The sequence below is a fragment of the Garra rufa genome, chromosome 17 (genome assembly GCF_049309525.1).
Source record: "Garra rufa chromosome 17, GarRuf1.0, whole genome shotgun sequence".
Taxonomy (NCBI): Eukaryota; Metazoa; Chordata; class Actinopteri; order Cypriniformes; family Cyprinidae; genus Garra; species Garra rufa.
In genome coordinates, this window is record NC_133377.1 from 31592116 (window position 1) to 31606267 (window position 14152).

Here is a 14152-nt window from a genome sequence, read left to right on the forward strand (position 1 = left end):
TGAACTCACCTGTTGTGTTTGTTTGAAGATTTGACCACAGAGACCTTATTTCACCCGATTGCACGTGTGTTGTACTGTGCACGTTTGTTAATAAATACCTTGAAAGATACTCACCTTCTCCCTTTGTGTGTGGTCGTGACACTATCAGGGTTCAAAACCCACAGCACTCAATAAATAAATAAAAACCAAAAACCAAACCAATCCCACAGACGAGGCAGGAGCTTAAAGGTGGGGAATTTTACATTACCAATAACACAGAAAGGAAAAGGAACAAGATTGGTTTCATATTCATCAGAAAAAAAAGAATGGATCAGAATGATTATTCAGATGGCACAATGTCATTCGCTTCCTTCAAAAATGCAGCTAATGTAAATAAAGAGCCGCGTATGCAACCAATCATTATCAGAAATGACAGTTCAAGCCAGTCAGCAGTCAAAAATATGTAGTTTGCCATTCGTGCATCTAGCTTGCTCATTAACGCATGTGAAGTTGAAGGTGTGCTGCATTTAAATTTAAAGCAATAATTCACCCAAAAATGAAAATTACCCCATGATTTACTCACCCACGAGCCATCCTTGGTGTATTTGACTTTCAGTTTGTGTATTAACGATTACGGGTTATGCTACATTAGATTTAAAGGAATAGGTCAGCCAAAAATGAAAATTACTCCATGATTTACTCACCCTCAAGCCATCCTTGGTGTATTTGACAAATACAATCGGACTTATATTAAAAAATGTCCTGGGTCTTCTAAGCTTTAATGGCAGTGAATGGATTTTTTACGGTGCTGGGTTATTTTTTTAACCCAAATGCTGGGCTTAACTTGTTGGGTCAAGTACCTAGTTAATATTTTTTAACTATGTGCTGGGTATTTTTTTTCTGTAACTAAGTTGCTGGGTCATTTTTAACGCTGGGTTATATTTTTACACCCAGCCACTTTAATTGGACATCAAAATCTCAATAGCCATTCACTGCCGTTATAAAGCTTGAAAGAGCCAGGACATTTTTAATATAACTCGGACTGTATTCATCTGAAAGAAAAAAGTCACATACACCAAGAAGGGCTTGAGGGTGAATAAATCACTGCGTAATCTTCATTTTTGGGTGAACTATCCTTTTAACAATTTTTTAATGTAAAACAATAAACAATTTAATGCTGTTTGAACAAAAGAAACAACTTTTGTATGAAATATCTGCTCAGAGGCATTGCAAATATAGCCGTAGAGTAACAGGCTTTCCTCGAAAAGGGCTTTAAGTAAGTTGTGAGAATATAAAAAGGTTTAGAATATGTTGATCAGAAAAGAGGAACAAATGTCTATGGTTTTGGCACTCTTAATATGAAGTGAATTACTCATTAAATCAAGAGACTTTCTCAGGAAACCTGACCAGAGTTTATTGGCTTTGGAGAAAGGAAATGTAGTAGCTGCTAAACAGTGGTTCACATGTAATGTTAAGAGGTCACAGAAGCAGACTTGTGAAAACCACTGTTTCTAATTCTGAAGTCTGTCATTTACAAAAACATTTATCAGTTTGCATGGCATAAATGTCAAAACCACACTCACAAATATATACATGTTGACTGCATTAGCTGGTTAGGTATTTTTTGAAGCATGGCAGCTGGTTTGAACTTAAAACTTGAACCAGCTGCCTTAAACTTAAAAACATCAAGATCAACATTATTTTAGTAATAGTCTGGTAGTATAATGATAAGCACAAAAAAAAAAAAAAAAAATCACATTTGAATTTCATCATCGTTTACATAACAGCCTCCCCACTGTTCCCCACTGCTAAAAAAAACAAAAATTAGATTACAATCAAACTCGTTTAAACTTTAGTCATGCCCTCAGGTTTGTCTCGAACGATCTTTGGAATAGAATTACAGCTTTCTTCCACAGTGCCTTCCTGTGACTGCGAAGTGTGGCCTTCTTCCATAAGCGCTCTGCGGTAAATCCCTGATATGCTTTGTCTGAAGCGTTGCCTAACATCCAGTCCCATGCAGAAGTAGAGCAACGGGTTCACGCAGCTGTTGAAATACGCGAAGCCCTTAGCAATAGGCAGGCCCACTTTAACAGCTTGGCTCTTCTTGTCCACCATCTTGGCGAGCAGTAAGCAGTGGTAGGGGCCCCAACATATGAAAAAGGCACAGACCAGTCCAGCGAGAATCCGGAGAGGCCTCGATTTACCAGAGAACCTTGTTCTGCGTATCCCAATGCCAGCTAGAATGTAGCAAGAAAGGATGACCAGGAAAGGGAACAGGAATCCACATAAGAAGCGAATGCTGTACAAGGCGTTCTTTGCTGAATTGTCATTTTTTGATGCTTCTTTTACCTGCAAAAAGCAAATCAGATTTCTGAATGATGACAAACTATTTTAAATTTAGTATGCTATGAGAAAGTACATGTTTAAAGGGACAGTTCAGACAAAAACGAGAACTTATCTGATGTGGCACATTTAGTTATTAAATAAAGTTGTATGGAAATAAGAAAGAATAAGATGTCCACACTGTCAGTGTTCGGGATTGACAACTGCATTTAGCTTACTTATACAGGTTGCTCAAAGTTCAGCCAAAAATTAAAACTGTCATTAATTGCTTACCCTCATGTTTTTCCATCAGTAAAACAGACCATGTGACTTCAGTGGTTCAACCGTAATTTTATAAAGCTACGTGAATATTTTTAGTGAACAAAGAAAACTAAAATAATGACTTTATTCAAAAATTTCTTCTCATATTCTCGAAGCTTCATAAAATTACGGCTGAACCGCTGATGTCACATGTACTATTTCTAACAATGTCCTTACTACCTTTCTGGGCCTTGAATGTGTCAGTTGCGTTGCTGTCTATGCAGGGTCAGAAAGCTCTCAGATTTCATTAAACATATCTTAATTTGTGCTCTAAAGATGAATGAAGGTCTTCACACATCACTTTCAAAATAGCGGTACATGCTGTGACATTCTTACCATAAATGACCTCTAAATGGCTGCTCCACCCTGTGTTGTGTTTTTAAACGGGGTAAAAGTGGTCCATGTTTTTTGTTGATATTTTCATTTTTGTGTCAAACATTCACAATCAATGTTGCCAACTTTGCAATTTTGTAGCTAGATTTAACAGCTTTTCAGACTACCTTAGCATTTTTTTCAAAAATCACCTATCAAAAAATTTAGCTATTTTTACAATGTATTTGGCAACTTTTAGCAACTTCTGAAAAGTGAATCAAATAAAAAAAAGGCATGCATTTTTCCTCTTAACCACACAAAAAGAAGAAACTATTGAATAGTTAACCAGCCAGCCAGCACATCTATCTATCTATCTATCTATCTATCTATCTATCTATCTATCTATCTACAAAGCCTTGGAAAAGTATTCATACCCCTTATTTTTTTCAAGTTTTGTTATGTTGCTGCTTTATGTTAAACCGTTTTAAAGGTTGTATCAGCGATTTCTAGCCTAAAACATAAAGTGTCAATTTCAGCTGACCTTTCTTCACGATCCGCTCGCTGCCTGCCCCATAAATTGTCTGTGAAAAAACCGTGTCTCTCTGGTCAGCCTAGGGTCCGAGATATGCCAAAAAAACTATCGGCGCTATCAACTATTCCACAGATAAACAAACAGTGTTCCAACCAATCAGCGTCAGGGGTTTGGTGTTGTGGACTTTCCTACTGGTGCTGGGATGTGAGGGAGGCGGAGCGAAAGTCCACAACACCAAACCCCTGACGCTGATTGGTTGGAACACTGTTTGTTTATGTGTGGAAAGGTTGGTAGTGCCGATTGTTTTTTTTTTGGCATATCTCGCACCCAATTTATGGGGCAGGCAGCGAGCGGATCGTGATGAAAGGTCAGCTGAATTTGACGCTTTATGTTTCAGGCTAGAAATCGCTGATACAACCTTTAAATTACTTTTTTTTTTTTTTTCACATCAATCCACACTCCATAATCTATAATGACAAAGCAAAAACAGAACTGTCACAACTTCGCAAATGTATTAAAAATAAAAAAACTGAAGTACATTGCATAAGTACTGTGGCAAGCCGCCCGAGCACTGCTACCTACACACTACTGTTGGGATGGTACTCTGCAGGTGATGAGCAGGGTCTGGTTTCCTCCAAACATGATGCCTGGAATTGAGGTTCATCAGACCAGAGAATCGTTTCTCACAGTCTGAGGGTCCTTTATGAGCTTTTTTGCAAATTCCGAGTTTTCATGTGTCTTCACTGAGGAGAGAATTGAGACTTGCCACACCACTATAAAGACCAGACTGGTGAAGTGTTGCAGTGATGTTTGTCCTTTTGTAAGTTTCTCTCATCTGCATGTATGATCATGGAGCTCAACTAGAGTGACCATCAGGTTCTTAGTCACCACTCTAACCACTTTCTCCATCAATTTCTTTGTTTGGCCAAGAGGCCAACTCTAGGGAGAGTCATGGTTGTTTTAAACTTCTTCCATTAAGGGTAACAGAGACTACATGCTTCTGTGAACCTTCAATGCAGCAGATTTTTTTCTGAACTGTTCCCCAGATGTGTGGCTTGACACAATCCTGTCTCTGAGCTCTACAGGCAGTTTTTCTTTTTTTTTTTTTTTTTACCTCAGGGCTTGGTGTTTGCTCTGATATGCATTTTCAACTGTGGCCTTTTATTAAAACGTGTGCCTTTCCAAATCATACCCATTCAATTAATTTGCCACAGGTTCACTTCACTCAAAATGTAGCAACATCTACAAGCAATGTGAATGTTCCTGAGCTTAATTTAAACTGTCCCAGATAAGGGTATGAATTCGTATGCAATGGAATCTTTGAAGTTTTTTATTTTATAAATAAATTTGCAAAGATGTTAAAAAACACATTATGGAGTATGGAGTGTAGATCGATGAAAGTAATTTAAGGCAGTTTAAGGCAGCAACATAAAATGTGAAAAAAGTGAAGGGGTATGAATACTTCCGCAAGGCACCGTAATTAAATTATCAATATACAATATTATAATATATGCAAATATAGTTATTTGATAATTATTGGAATTCAGACCGAATTCCAAAGATGTACTTACCTCCAGTGAGCACTTGCTCATGTTGTTGTCACCAAGGTAGACCTGCCTGTAAACAAAGTATGGTGAGCTAAAGATCACCGCCACAATCCAAACTCCCACACTGACCACACGAGCGGCACATATCGTCCGTCTTTCTCTGGTGAGCACTGGACGCCAGATGCAGAGCGCTCGATCCACACTGATGACAGCCAGAAGGAAAACACTGCAGAACATGTTGGCGTACTTGAAGAAACCATTGAACTTGCAGAGAAAAAGTCCAAAAGGCCAGTAGTCATAGAAAAGTTTTTTAAGGAGTGAAGTTACACGGGTCAAGCAGAAGATCAGGTCTGCTACAGCGAGATTGACCAGCCATACATTAGTGACATTGGGCTTCAGACGTGTACCAGCCACCCAGATGACCAAAGAGTTCCCGGTGACGCCAAAGATAATGGTAATGGTATAGAGGACAATGGTAATATTATCCATAATGGCATCAATGTCCACTGTAGTTTTCTCATGGTGGGTTGAGACGTCTGAGTGGGAATGCACGAGAAGAGTTGCATTGGAGGCCATTCTGAGAGAGAAGTAAAGACGGACATCTTAACGGACTCAGAGACTCACAGATCATATGATTAGCAAGGCCAAAGTCACTGGTTCAATTAGAAATGCATGTACAGGGTAAATGATTTCTGTAATACCAAATGTAGGTATGTTTAAATAATTCCCAAGAACTAAACAATAAGAAGTGAGTAAATATGATTAAAGAATATGAGCATCTACAAATATTATTCACCCAAGACCTTTTTCTTGTGCATTTATGGGGTGGTAAGTAAAATATTATTTAAGTACAGTTGAAATTATACTTTAAATATTTACAGTTGAAGTCAAAGGTTTGCATACATCTTGCAGAATCTGCAAAATGTTAATTATTTTACCAAAATAAGAGGGATCATACAAAATGCATGCTATTTTTTTATTTAGTACTGACCTGAATAAGATATTTCACATGTAAGATGTATAAATATAGTCCACAAGAGAAGATAATAGTTGAATTTAGAAGAATGACCCCATTCAAAAGTTTACATGCACTAGTTGTTTTTTTTGTTTGTTTGTTTAGTGATAGTTGTTAAAGAGTCCTTTGTTTGTCCTGAACAGTTAAACTGCCTGCTGTTCTTCAGAAAAATCCTTCAGATCCCACACATTTTTGTGTATTTGAACCCTTTTCCAACAATGACTGTATGATTTTGAGATCCATCTTTTCACACTGAAGACAACTGTGGGACTTATATGCAACTATTACACAAGGTTTAAACACTCACTGATGCTTCAGATGGAAACACAATGCATTAAGAGCCGAGCGGTGAAAACTTTTTTTATTTAAAGATCAGGATAAACTGAACTTCTGGGAAACATGTATCTTCTGTAGCATCAGAAAGGCAGGACTAAATAAAAAAAGATATTTACTGTATGTAAAACAAGAAAAATTTACACATCTTCATTCTGGTCAAAAGTTTACACCCCTGGCTCATAATGCATTGTGTTAAACATTTTTGAAAAACCAAAGAATATGTGGGGACCTGAAGGATTTTTCTGAAGAAGAGCGGGCAGTTTAACCGTTCAGGACAAACAAGAGACTCATGAGCAACTATCACAAAAAAAAAAATTCGACATTTTTAGAAATTCAACTATTATTTTCTCTTGTGGACTATATGTAAATGTCTTTTATGTGAAATATCTTATTCAGGTCAGTACTAAATAAAAAATAACATGCATTTTGTATGATCCCTTTTATTTTGGTTAAAGGGATAGTTCACCCAAAAATGAAAATTTGATGTTTATCTGCTTACCCCCAGGGCATCCAAGATGTAGGTGACTTTGTTTCCTCAGAAAAACACAAACGAAGATTTTTAATGAAAACCGGTGCAGTCTGCCAGCCTTATCATGGGTGTGGATGGGCACCAAATTTTTAAAAGTAAACAAAAACATGCACAGACAAATCCAAATTACACCCTGCGGCTCGTGATACATTGATGTCCTAAGACACGAAACGATCGTTTTTTGTGAGAAACTGAACAGTATTTATATAATTTTTTACCTTTGATACACAGCCACGTCCACCTGTCATGAGCACGAGTTTAGCATCAGTCACGTCACATGTGCATGCGCTCTGTCATAGAATACGCAAACGCCGGAAGCGATCTGTCGCATGAATACGACACTCATTGCTTACACAGAGCACAGAGAGTGTGGGTATAGCGGCTATTCAAAATGGTAACCACTTGCTCGTCTCCTGATTGTTTAAATCGATTTAAAGCTAAAAGATTACGTTTGCTTGCGCAAACTCATCCGGGACTTTTCACTGATTTGCCCTTATGGCGTTTGCGTATTCTACGCTAGAGCGCGTGCACATGTGACGTGACTGATACCAAACTCGTGCTCATGACAGATGGACGTGGCTGTGTATCAAAGGTAAAAAATGATATAAATACTTTTCAGTTTCTCGCAAAAAACGATCGTTTCGTATCGTAAGACATCAATGTATTGTCACGAGCCGCAGGGTGTAATTTGGATTTGTCTGTGCATGTTTTTGTTTACTTTTAAAGGTTTGGTGCCCATCCCCACCCATGATAAGGCTGGCAGACTGCACCGGTTTTCGTTAAAAATCTTCATTTGTGTTTTTCTGAGGAACAAGGTAAGCAGATAAACATCAAATTTTCATTTTTGGGTGAACTATCCCTTTAAATAATTAACATTTTGAAGATTCTGCAAGGTGTATGTAAACTTTTGACTTCAACTGTATATATATATATATATTTTTTAAATATAGCCATATTGGGCTCTCACATGACAAAAGACAGCCAGCTCTTACTCAGAGTCTGTTTCAAAATATCTGTCTGGAAAAAGGGGGAAAAAAACTGAACCTTTCACCTTCAGCGAAATACAGAAGTGAAAGAAAATCAATGTTTTAAAAATGGCACACAGTTGCAGATTCTGAAACATCTTTGTGCACCTGATTCATGCATTCATGAAAAAGCATCACATTTCATAAAACTTGCAATCTTTATGTGTTCCAATTAATGTTAGCTAAGAGAAAACATCTTTCTGGTACACTGCCATTTAGTGAGCAATTTAGCCTAAGTGTCACTGCATGTTCATATTTGAGCGATACCATAAATATGAGTTGTCTAGCAACTAAGAGGTTTAAGCATATAAAAACTGGTTTAAAAGCAAAGCTAATGTGAGTTATATATTTTGGATTGCTCTGCAGAATCATGTAGTTCACAACCTCTTATTTAGCATTTACTCGCACTAGAAGTTGCGTAATTCTGGCAAGAAAGTAGTAAATTAAATGGTACTAAATCCCACGCTGTAAAACCCAATGATTCTTGTTTTCCATCAGAGTAAGTTGTGTTTCTCCTTTCATGTTAAGACAGAAAGCAGTAGTAAATACGAATAAGAAAGACACAAATAGGGCATTACAATTTAAGTCAGAGATAGGCAATTTAACAGCTTATGTTAAAAATCTCATTAAATGGTATGTAAAATACAAAAATGCGATAAAATTATTGCACAGTGTAAACTGCATTGGAAAATGTTAGTAATAAAAAAATAAAAAATAAAAAAACTGATTATAACAACGAATAATGAATTGCTGTGGGTGTTCTTACCTCAGTGAAATTGTGTTCAAAAAACGAGTTAGCACAATCAGTGTTTAAAGAAAACACCACTGCATAGTCATTTGTGAATGTGTCCAGCAGAGACTGAGTATGAGTGTTAGGTCATGTTCAGCATGCAGGCAAATACATAAGTGACGGGTTCATTGACATCACTTCCAGCCGCTTTCCTTGTCTCTGAAGCCTTTTCTCCCCTTTTTCAAAATGTGATTATTAAGTGTCTTCTTACAGACAAAGAGAAGGCAAACAGGAAGAGGGAGGAGACACAGATGAACAAACACAGAAACATAAATACTTATGTGTGTTTACTCTATTATGCCTCAGGGGGGATGTAAAGGGATAGCCAAACCAAAAACTGAAAACTTGCTGAAAATGCCTCACCACCGTTTGTTTCTTCATCAGAACAGATCTGGAGAAATGAATCCTCTGCAGTGAATGGGTGCCGTCAAAATGATAGTCTAAACAGCTGATAAAAAAAGACATCACAATAATGCACCACACAACTACAGTCCATCAATTAACGTCTTGTGAAAAGAATATCTGTGTGTTTGTAAGAAAGAAATACATCAATAAAGTGTTTTAAAACTTTCACTACTAACCAAAATATCAGTTTATAATCCATAATAATATTTTCTTCGGTGAAAAAGCCCATCCCCTGTTGTCCTCTCACATTAAAATCCACCAACATATTTATTTAGATCTGTGCATATTCAGAAAAGACATTTTTTTTATTGGAGAAAGCAATATTATGGATAAAGCCAGAAGCAACAGTTTAAATATAAACAGTTTGACATAATGATGGATTTATAACAAATACACAGACTTGGGATTACTTACAGTACTTGTGGATTATAGTCATGTTTTATCAGCTGTTCTGGCGGCACCCGTTCACTGCAGGGGATCCATTGGTGAGTGATGTAATGCTCACTTCCTCCAAATCTGTTCGGTTGACAAAACAAACTCATGTTGATCTTGGATGGCCTGAGGTTGAGAAATGTTCAGCAAATTTTCATTTTTGGGCGAACTGTTCCTTTAAAGCATATGATGTATCTAATTACATACCTGTCTATAAATGTACACCAATCATCATATTCATTTCTGAATTTTGAAAGTTAAAACTGATTACGCTAATACTACTACTACTAATAATAAGAGTGATTAAGTGTGTAGAATGTTTCACATATAACCACTGTGTTCAACAGTATCTATTCAAGATCTTGTGGTCTATTTAGCATACACCAATATTTGCATATCATTTCCATGTCTGGTTGTTTTTGTCAATGTGCCCTATTGTATTACGTGTTTTGCCTACATCTTGATACAAATTCCACATGACTTTTTATGTTTTCAATCAAATATCAGTTCAAATGAAAAGGGTTTGAAGTGGTTTCCAACCTCATATCAGATATAAATGGTTGAATGCTGTTTATGTTTAATATTTAACACTCATTAACATTGATTCCATCAATTTGTTATGCTATTAGAACCGGTATCAGGTTACTGAAAAACACTCAAAACAATTGATTTTTTGTTGCTGTTAAGCATTTATTTTGGTGAAAGCGGTTTAATCTTTTTAACTAATTTTAACTGAGAAAGTGGCATTGATAAATCTAAATTTCTCACCTCAGGCCATCAAAGATGTAAATGAGTTTGTTTCTTTATCAGAAGGATTTTTTTTTAGAAATTTTACATTAAAATCACTTGCTCACCAATGGGTCCTGCGGTGAATGGGTCCAAGCAGCTGATAAAACACATGACAGTAATATACAACACGACTCCAGTCCATCAATTAACGTCTTGTAAAAAGCAAAACTGTGTGTTTGTAAGAGAGTAATAGATTATTAAAGTGTTTTCCCTTTAAATGATCACTTTTGACCAAAATATCAGTCCAAAATCCATAGTAATATTAAATGTTGGTCTGTGCTCCCACCTACTGTTGAGATACAGTATTACAGAACAAAGTTCAAAATGTTGTCTGGCAATCAGAAAAATCTGGAGGATAGTTGTTAGTTATATGGTTAAGGTCAAAATTAATTGATTTATGCAATGTGAAATGTAAGAAATAATAACGTAAATAACCAAAATGTCAAATTAAGCTTTGATGTCCTGAAAATTAAGACTAGTAATATAACAATAATAAACTTTCAAATGGTTTTACGACAGTAAATCTTAAAAATTTGTTTGTAAGGATAGTGGAGGACAGTAGATCGTTATATGGTTAAGGTCAAAATTAACTGATTTATGCAATGTGAAATGTAAGAAATAATAACGTAAATGTCAAAATGTCAATGTCCTGAAAGTTAAGCCTAGTAATACAATAATAATGAACTTCTTGAAAATTAGTTTGTAAAATGTATGTCTTTACCGTTAAAGATCAATGTCAAGTAAATATGGGTACATATGCATATGTATAGGTGTATAGAAAATGTGCTTTCACTTAACAGTATTTTCTGATTAATGGAGTGATAAAAAAAAAGAGATATCTAAAATCCTGTATGTATTACATAACTCTAATATGTGTCCCTGAATCACAAAACCAATCATAAGAGACAATCTTTTTTATTTGTTTGTTAGGATAAGACAATATTTGAAAATCTAGAACATGAGGGTGCAAAAAAATCTAAATATTGAGAAAATCACCTTTAAAGCTACAAATCTGTGCTACTTAAGACTGGTTTTGTGGTCCATGGTCACATATATCAACAAAAAGAAACAAGAATTCTGAATCTGAAACTTTATCTAGATTTGTGTTATATAAAATATTATGTGTTAAATTCCATAGTAGTTTTTACACTATTAACCTCTGGTACCTTGCCGTAAAAAGCCTCGAAGTACACACTAGATGAGGTATATTATACACAAAAATACATTTGACCTAAAGAGGAAGATAAGATTTTTTATTTGTAATAGCAAAGTTCTTTTTTTAACAAAACTGCTGATGAAACTCCCGAGTTTCCAGTGTTCCTCTTTTATTACATTCGTTAAGTTCTTAGGCGAACATCTGACAGCTCCACATTAGGTAAAACTTTCTGATTATTCTTGATTATTGAACAATTTAATAATTAATAATTGTTAATTTAATAATTTCAGTTTCTTATATATATATATATATATATATATATATATATATATATATTATCAGTGTTCCTTTACAATCTATGTGTGCTAATGTACATGTATATGTCTTTTTTCTGTACTTAAAAAATTAATACAAATTATATCATTTTATAGTTATTTAGTAGCAATTGATTATTTGCTAAAATACCAACAAAGTATGTACGTAAAATCCTACAAAGCCACATCTGTTTGACTATAAGTGAACATGTATTTTATCCAGATCTCGGTAGCATGAGTGGACTAAAAGTCCTGGTGGTCATAATCTGGATAGTGAGAGGTGAGAGACTTCATTTTGTTGATCGGTTTGAAATATTAGACTTAAATTAATCCATGAACAATATCAGAATATATCAGTGTCTCGGGTGTTATGATGATGATTTTACTTCTGCACTTCTATGATTCATGGCATTAAGTCAAGTTAAGCACTTGTATGGCATTGTTTGGCATATGCAGCCTCCATTATGTACTGTATTAAACTAATGTAGAACATGTCATGTGTGTTTTTATGTATGCAGGTTCTGCCAGTAACAAATGGGTAGTCAAGATGCCTAAGAAAATAGATGTGATAAGTGGCTTCTGTGTTAGAATTCCATGTCAGTTTGAGATCCCCGACTCATTCAAACCATCCCTAAAGGAATCTGTTGAAGCAATTTGGAAAAAAACAAGCATAGAAGGACCAAACGTACTTAGTTCACAAAGTACAGTGTCGTCTTCTCTAAAAGGAAATGTGATTGGCAACATCTTAGACAAAAATTGCACCACTGTGTTTCACAACTTTCCTGCTGGATTCAGTGAAACACTTTTTATCAGACTTCAGGGTCCTGAACCTCTCAGGTACACATTTCAGCAAGGAGTAAACATCACGGTCTTTAAAGGTTGGAATCCTTATTTTTTAAATATAGTCCAAAAATCATGGCAAAATTCAACCAAAATGTATTCAGACATCTTCGACATTTCTTACATTATCACAGTTTATTCACTGTATTTTAGAAAATGGTAATAAAATATGACAAGAACTCAGAGTTAAACTGTCTCAGAACAAATTCTTCTTGATAATGTCAGATAAGTTTGATGAAAAAGGAATGCAATGGATTACAATCAACCAAAAATTCAGATAACTGTTAGTATGACGATATTTACACATCTATCAGTACTTTGTTAAACAATTACCAAGCAATGCTTATTTTTTCAGTCTGTGGTGTAAAAAGATTTAAGAATTAATTTAGCAGTTAAAGAAAAAACACTTAAGCAAAACATGGTCAGGTCAAAGTGGTCAAATTTTTTATCAATTTTACTGGTAGTCCACTGTATTGAGAATTTTGGGTACAGTATGTCACAGATTACTTTATTTTGCTATCCTCACTTACATAAATGAACTATAGTGTCCTGCACCCACTAGTAAAAAAATATAAAAAATTATATGTGGTGTCTGAATAATTTTTGGTTTGACTGTAGATTTTAAGTTATATTTGCATACGTACGTTTTGCTGTATTGGTCTGGTGAACATACTAATGTGTTCAATCTCTTCTCAATTGCAAGATGTTCCCTTGCCTACCTTAAGCTCAAATGTTCAGGTGATGGAAGTTTTAGAGGGCACCAGGTTGACACTGACCTGCTCCACTTTGATCTCATGTCCCTCAATCCACCCTCTGATGAAGTGGAACCCACAGCTTGGAGAACAGCTCACACCAGCCCTACAGGTGAAAATGTAGCATCAGGCAAATCATGATGTTTGTAAACGACAGTTCTGTGTCCTGATCTTAATAAAATCCTCATTTTATTTCTTCATAAGGAGGATGAATTTGGACAAACACTCTTGGTCTCCTCTCAGATGTTCAATGCGACTCCTCTAATCGACCGCCTGAAAGTTTCCTGCTCTCTTTTGTACTACGAGGGCACCAAAGGAACAGCTGAATCCAGCGTTACCCTTAGAGTGTGGTGTATGTGAAACAGAGAAAGATAGCAATCCTAAAGCATAAAATCAATTGTTTCTATTTATGAGTGAATATATTAAATGCACTGTTTTTAGCATTTTGACAAATGGTGGGGGTCAAAAAAGTACATACAGTTACAGTGGTGGCCAAAATTATTAGAACACTAGTACTTTCACTACATAAAAAAATGTTTTTAAGCCAGTTATTTCTATCTTTTGCTGTAGTGTGTCAGTAGGAAATATCAGACATTTCCAAACATTTATTTTGCCATTAATTGTAATAATCCACTGAGATCTGATCTCATCATCATCCAGTCTGTCTGGAATGACATGAAGAAACAGAACAAACTGAGACAGACTATATCCCGAAGAACTGAGGCAACGTCTCCAAGATGCTTCAGGAAACCTACC

The 14152-nt window shown here is 35.7% G+C and overlaps 2 protein-coding genes across 2 annotated transcripts; one reads left to right on the forward strand and one right to left on the reverse strand.

The window, feature by feature from the left end:
- Positions 1-1380: 1380 nt before the first annotated feature.
- LOC141290169 (formyl peptide receptor 2) lies at positions 1381-8875 on the reverse strand. Its single transcript, XM_073822370.1, has 3 exons — positions 8685-8875; positions 5038-5590; positions 1381-2328 (listed from the first exon to the last, which is right to left on the reverse strand). Exons 2-3 carry the CDS (start codon positions 5587-5589, stop codon positions 1825-1827), a joined length of 1056 nt encoding a protein of 351 aa, XP_073678471.1. The 5' UTR covers position 5590; positions 8685-8875; the 3' UTR covers positions 1381-1824.
- Positions 8876-12339: 3464 nt separating this feature from the next.
- On the forward strand, positions 12340-13648 carry LOC141289366 (myelin-associated glycoprotein-like). Its single transcript, XM_073821475.1, has 2 exons — positions 12340-12682; positions 13348-13648. Exons 1-2 carry the CDS (start codon positions 12352-12354, stop codon positions 13518-13520), a joined length of 504 nt encoding a protein of 167 aa, XP_073677576.1. The 5' UTR covers positions 12340-12351; the 3' UTR covers positions 13521-13648.
- The last annotated feature ends 504 nt before the right edge of the window (positions 13649-14152 follow it).

What these genes read in the sequence shown, in the direction of transcription:
- LOC141290169 (XM_073822370.1), bottom strand. Translation starts at nt 5,589, where the DNA reads ATGGCCTCCAATGCAACTCTTCTCGTGCATTCCCACTCAGACGTCTCA. An exon ending in TGAGCAAGTGCTCACTGGAG is followed by an intron (nt 2,329 to 5,037) that starts GTAAGTACATCT and finishes TGCTTTTTGCAG; the next exon opens with GTAAAAGAAGCATCAAAAAA.
- LOC141289366 (XM_073821475.1), top strand. Translation starts at nt 12,352, where the DNA reads ATGCCTAAGAAAATAGATGTGATAAGTGGCTTCTGTGTTAGAATTCCA. An exon ending in AAACATCACGGTCTTTAAAG is followed by an intron (nt 12,683 to 13,347) that starts GTTGGAATCCTT and finishes CTCAATTGCAAG; the next exon opens with ATGTTCCCTTGCCTACCTTA.